We start from the raw sequence: 5,811 nt of genomic DNA on the forward strand, positions 1-5,811 counted from the left end.
TTTCCTTTTATGCATTTAGAAGTTTCATAGTAGTAGTAGAATATTTGGAGAAAATGACGAAAATGGTCTATTATGTTTGGGGTAGATTCAGAATGGTTCTTCCTATGTGACTATGTAATTGTTTTATTTTGGCAAAATACATTAATAGGCTAATAGCCTTTAAATTTGCTAATAAATTTTATTTAAATATTTAAACTATAATTTATTTTGATTGAGCACATGATAAAGTATTTATATTAGATACTTTCGACTTAAAAACTTGTGTTTATATTCTCAAGCACAAATTACATAGATAAGTCAATAAATTAAGATTTGTCACCTCATTTAAGTATGCGCATTAGCTTCAACAAGTCGTAAAACTTCATGCTTATTCCAATTGATGTTGATGTGAATAATTAAAGAAAGAGAGAAATATTTTATGTAATTAACTTATCTACTTAATAGACATTGAAAATACACGCATAGTATTTTTCAAAAAATGAGTCAGGAGCATCTAATAGAACCACTTTATCCTATGTTTAGTGTTCATATGGTCAATTGAATAATGTCATAGTTAAAATGCCTAAATGAAATTTACTACGAGGATTGTTTATGTATTTGAATTCATCGGTGATCTTTTAAAGTTGTCATTAACTTCACCTAGATACCTTAACTAAGCTTTATTCATTTTAGACACCTCATGTTAGGCCTTGACCGTGCGTAAAAGGCTTATTTAGCCAATTTTTAGTGTTTTTTTTTTGTTCTTCTTCTTCCCCCTTTTCATCCACCATTTTCCCAAAAGCTTAAACTTCAACCATGGTGAATGAAGATAGTTGCAACAAAATGATGTAAAACGATGAAAAACGTTTTAAAAATTTAGGAATAGATCCATTTCAAGATTTAAATATTGAAAAGATTTGATAATTTTAATTTTAGATAAAATGTGATGGTAGAATAGAGGGAGGGAGAGAGAAAGAGAGTGGCGGCGGCGATGGATCTCCATTTTTTCCAGTGAACATGGTGGTAATGATATTTTCAAGATCTGAAAAAATAAAGAAAATGGTGATTGAAAAATATATTTAACTCACAAATAATTTTTAAGTAAAGAATTTTAAAAATAAAAGAATAAACCAAACCAAAAAAAAAAAGCAGTCGTCGGAATTGTTTGGGATTACTTTGGAATTTTTCTGCTAAATGGGTTATCTTGGAGAAGCCGTCGGAATTATTTGGGATTACTTTGAGATTTTTCTGCTAAATGGGTTGTCTTGGAGAAGACAATCAGTAGGAAAGGGAGAGGGGGGAGGGGAAGGGGGTGCTTCTGCAAAAAAAAAATTAATTTGGTCAAATCTCTTTTTTGAAAATTATTTGGACAAAAATATCAAGTGTCATGAATTTATTTGCCCTTTTTTTAATTTTTAGTTAAAATTCATTATTTAATAATTATTTTGGATACAAATAACAAATGTCGGTCATTTAATTCGTTACTTTACACGTCATTCACAAGTGTAACACACACATATTATATATTTTGGTTGATTGTGCAAAAAGTGTCAAAATGACAATGCGGGATCTGACATGAGGTGTCTAAAATTAATAAAATTTAATTAAAATATCCTTTTAAGGGCCCTATTAATTTTCATATAATACACGCCAAGTCGCTAACCATATATGATCCTACAAAAGCGTGTGTTCATCAGCTCCTTCTATAAGTGTAATCAATAATGTGTAAAAACAAATTGTAAATGGAAAGATTTATTAAACTTAAAATCGTTATAAAAAGCATAAACATGGATAATATGGAACAGTAAATCTCATCGGAATATAGACATATATATAGCTTTTATATGTATGACGATGCATTCATGAGTGGAATATGCAATTTACTGATAACTCACAAGTCACAGTCTATAAATTTGCTCTGACCTTTGACCTTATTGTGCACTGATAAGCGAAAAACCATGATTTATTATCAAAATAATTCAAATTAAATCCATACATATTTATAAATCCTATTGGCCTCTTTCTATTTCCATTTATTTAGTTTTCGATAGCAAAATCAGTAGCGTTGTGTGACTAAATAATTTGAAGATAAAAATCTACATTTAAAGATAAACGTTAACCTGAAACTTGAGTTCGAGTATAACCCTAATGCATCATACTGTCACCCATTAATGAAATTAGGGAAGAATCCTAAACTTGCCTCAGAGACAAGATAATGAGTGCATAAGCGCCTCCTTTCTCTGGAGAAACGTTATGCTATTCATTCATGATTGTGAAATTCTTGCTCTTGGTAATCAAAAATGCTTATTGTTGGTGAGGCGTTAAGGAACCTAACTTGCAGAACAATGAACAAAATGGAAAGATGAAGAGAATTCATGTGTTCTTTAGAAGGGGGTTGTTTAATGTTTTGCTTCAAACTTGTGCTAGCCGTTTGATTCAATTTACCTTTTCTAGCAATTTTCTCTATACTCTCTCCTCTCTATCTCCCTTGCTCGCCTCCTCATTTCTCTCTGAATACAAATAATATCAGTCAAATGATAAAAATATTAACAATCAATGATACAACTACAAATGATAACTTTCAACAATACAGATCATTTTCAATGATACAAAATACAAATACACGTGACAACAGACGGATACAATACACACAACGCAGTAAGTAAATACAAATATAAATACAAAGAAAAAAGGCTTAAATATGTCATCAAACTTTGAAAAAAGACTTATTTATGTCATCACTTAAAAGTTTGGCTAATCTATACCATTAAAGGAGGTTAAAGTTTTAAAACTTCAAAGAAGTTTTAAGTGTGTCTTGTTGAAATCGGTTGAATTCGAACTTAAAAGATATTTGATTTTGATATCTAGCTCAGAGGGATGCTACTATTGAAATTTAAGGTGATTTCGTGAAAAATTGAAAAAGCTGAAAATTAGGAGTTATTGTTCCTCTTCTTATGTTCTTGGTGTTCTTGAAGAGGAAGAAACAAAAAGAGTACATTTGATTCAAAACTCTAATAAAAAAAGTGTTAAAAGTTGCTTAGGAGGTTTTGCGAAACCAGAGTTAAAAAATAATGACATAACCTTTTCTCAAACGGCAATGGCATAGATGAGCCAAACTTTTAACGGATGACATAAATGAGCCTTTTCTCAAAGTTCGATGACATATTTGAGCCTAAATACAAATACACACGGCAACATATGAATGCTTTCTTTTAGTGATACAAACACACAAGGCAGATGCATACAAATACATATGAATACAAATGCAATTTGTTACCAAATACAACATTGATACAAATTGTATTTCGTTAATACACTTGAACTTGGACAACATTGATACAATTGTATTCGCTTATACAAATTGTATTTGCTAATGCAATTGTATTCATTGATACATATACTACTAGTTACATATATATACAATTACCCAACAAATATACAAATACAATGTACCTCTCTCTACCCCCTCTCTTGCTCACCTCTCTCCTCCTCCTCCCTCTCACTTATCTCTTTCCTCCTTCTAACATGCAGCTACAAATCGTAATTAAGCAAACTATAACTAAGTAGTCTGATTATATTTCTAATCTTATTTATTTTTGAAATTTCCTCAACAAATATGATAAAAATTACATGTGGTTGATAAAATACTGCATACTGCTCTCTGTTTGTTTCTTTAATTTTATATGGATACAAAAATTACAAACTTCAAGTTATTAAAGGGATTGAATAGTAGGTACCAAGTACTTGATTAGAACTGGGACTTAGCCTCAGGCCTAACCATTTGGTTAGTTACCTGGTAGATTGTTGAAGTGACCACATCTAGAAACTGGTGCAAATAAATTGTTCCTGTGTTAAATTGTCCAGAACACAGGCGTTAATGGTGCACTTCAATAATTCCTCAAGATGCACACTACTTTGCAAGCATTATAACAAAACACAGCAACAATTACTACTGCTACAATTTCAACTTCAGCAGCAAGTAATAAAAATTGTACCTCTCTGGGGTAGAGAGGTGGTTTCCAACTAATGCAAAAATTTCACACTTTTAGTAGGGCAATTACCAGCAATCAAACCGCAGAAAGAAAACAGTACATAATTACATACAACTATAATTTATTGCAATGCCAATATAATTTATAATCCAAAGAGGACAAACTTCAAACAAAACCAGTAATTCCTTCTTTTTCAATAGAGCAAAATTTCAGGCAGTTCAAATTACTAGGTTTTACAATATGATGGAAAATTCTTTAAAAACAAAAATCTCAGCGTGAACCTATACTTGGAATTACCCGATAATCGGAAAAGGAAAAATCGAAAATTTGATGTTCTCAAGCGACAGCAACTGGCTGTTGTTTCGAGGGCTCGACGTGTTTCTTGGAATCTCCGAGGAAATCTTCGAGATTATATATAACGGTGATATAAAGGGAACAACTAGGGCATCGAGCGATCTCTTCCCCTATCTTCAGTTCTTCCTTAGTGATCTGGAACAAGTCACCGCACGGACAAGGATATGTGTAAGATTGGAGCTCATCGTTCCACTCCATGTCCTCAATCTCCACATCGTCGTAAGACATCCTTGCTAGTTTATTTCTTTGTTTTCTTGGATATTAGGGTTTTCTGTTCGGGAATTTGGTCGAGGTTATAAAGTCCGGTCGTCGAAGTTTATTGGGTTTTAAATAAAAGCCATATTGCACCTGACGTCCTTTCAATTAATTAGAGAAAATGTACAATGTGACCCTGAAACATTAGTAAATCGCCGCATCAGCGACGATATATATATATATATATATATATCAAACAAAATTTGTTTTTCATTTAACGTTCGATATGATTTTAAATCTCTATTAATTTGAAATTATGCCGAAACCTTACTTCTTTGTGAAAGATGATTTCATCCTCCCAACTAAAAAAATAAACTTTAGTTTATAACCCACTTTATTTGGTTAAAAGTATTTTTATAATAGTAAAAATATGTTTAACACTAAAAAAATAATATCTTTATTCTTCTTTAGATAGAGTCTGAAAATTTCTCACCCAAGTAAAATATATCGGTGAAATTGTTGTTTAATGCATTAAAAAATTAATATATTCTTGATGGCTTGTATGAGTTCGTCACCAATCAATGGACTAGGTTCCATGACACAACTATGAACAATACTAAAGGTAAAGCTTAAAGTTAAAGGCACAATAGTTTACACGGAAAACCTCCTTGCTCAAGGGAGGAAAAAACCACGACCTATTCCACATGATTTCACAACCAATTTCACTAAAATCAAGAGCAAGACTTTGTATTACAAACTCTTGTAACCTACACCTCGACCTCTTAATCTCTTCCTCCTTGTAACAACTCTATTACAAGATTTGAGCCTAGGTAATACCTCTATTGCCCACTATACAAATTAATTTTAGTGCAGACTTCAACAATACACCACGACTAACTCTAGCCTCCAACTAAGCAATAACTCTATTGCCCACTATCTCAACTAACTCTAGTTGACATAGACTTTAAGCAACCCAATTAAGCTAACTCTAGTATTGACACAGAAACTCAAACTACAACATAAAAACGATCAATTTTCTTTTATAACACATGAATTGATCTTACAATGTTTAGAAAATAAAACACATCCACACTACAAAACAACTAAGAGCTTTTCTTGAACGATTCTATCATGTCCCTAGCCGTTGGTGATGAGGTTGTTCATCCTTGAGAGAGGAACCTTTGCGTGTGTAAATTTGGAAATGTAAAAACTAAGTTGTTTCTTGTCCAAGGATGGATATTAACATATGGACAAAACAACCTCGTGCATTCTAATTGGTTGTTGTCCTCTG

General features: G+C 31.9%; 1 protein-coding gene across 1 annotated transcript; it reads right to left on the bottom strand.

The window, feature by feature from the left end:
• Positions 1-3,270: 3,270 nt before the first annotated feature.
• On the bottom strand, positions 3,271-4,723 carry LOC129884499 (diphthamide biosynthesis protein 3). The gene is made up of 2 exons (XM_055958795.1): positions 4,269-4,723; positions 3,271-3,825 (listed from the first exon to the last, which is right to left on the bottom strand). Exon 1 carries the CDS (start codon positions 4,551-4,553, stop codon positions 4,308-4,310), a length of 246 nt encoding a protein of 81 aa, XP_055814770.1. The 5' UTR covers positions 4,554-4,723; the 3' UTR covers positions 3,271-3,825; positions 4,269-4,307.
• Positions 4,724-5,811: the final 1,088 nt, after the last annotated feature.

The sequence above is a fragment of the Solanum dulcamara genome, chromosome 4, assembly GCF_947179165.1.
Source record: "Solanum dulcamara chromosome 4, daSolDulc1.2, whole genome shotgun sequence".
In the NCBI taxonomy this organism is placed as follows: domain Eukaryota; kingdom Viridiplantae; phylum Streptophyta; class Magnoliopsida; order Solanales; family Solanaceae; genus Solanum; species Solanum dulcamara.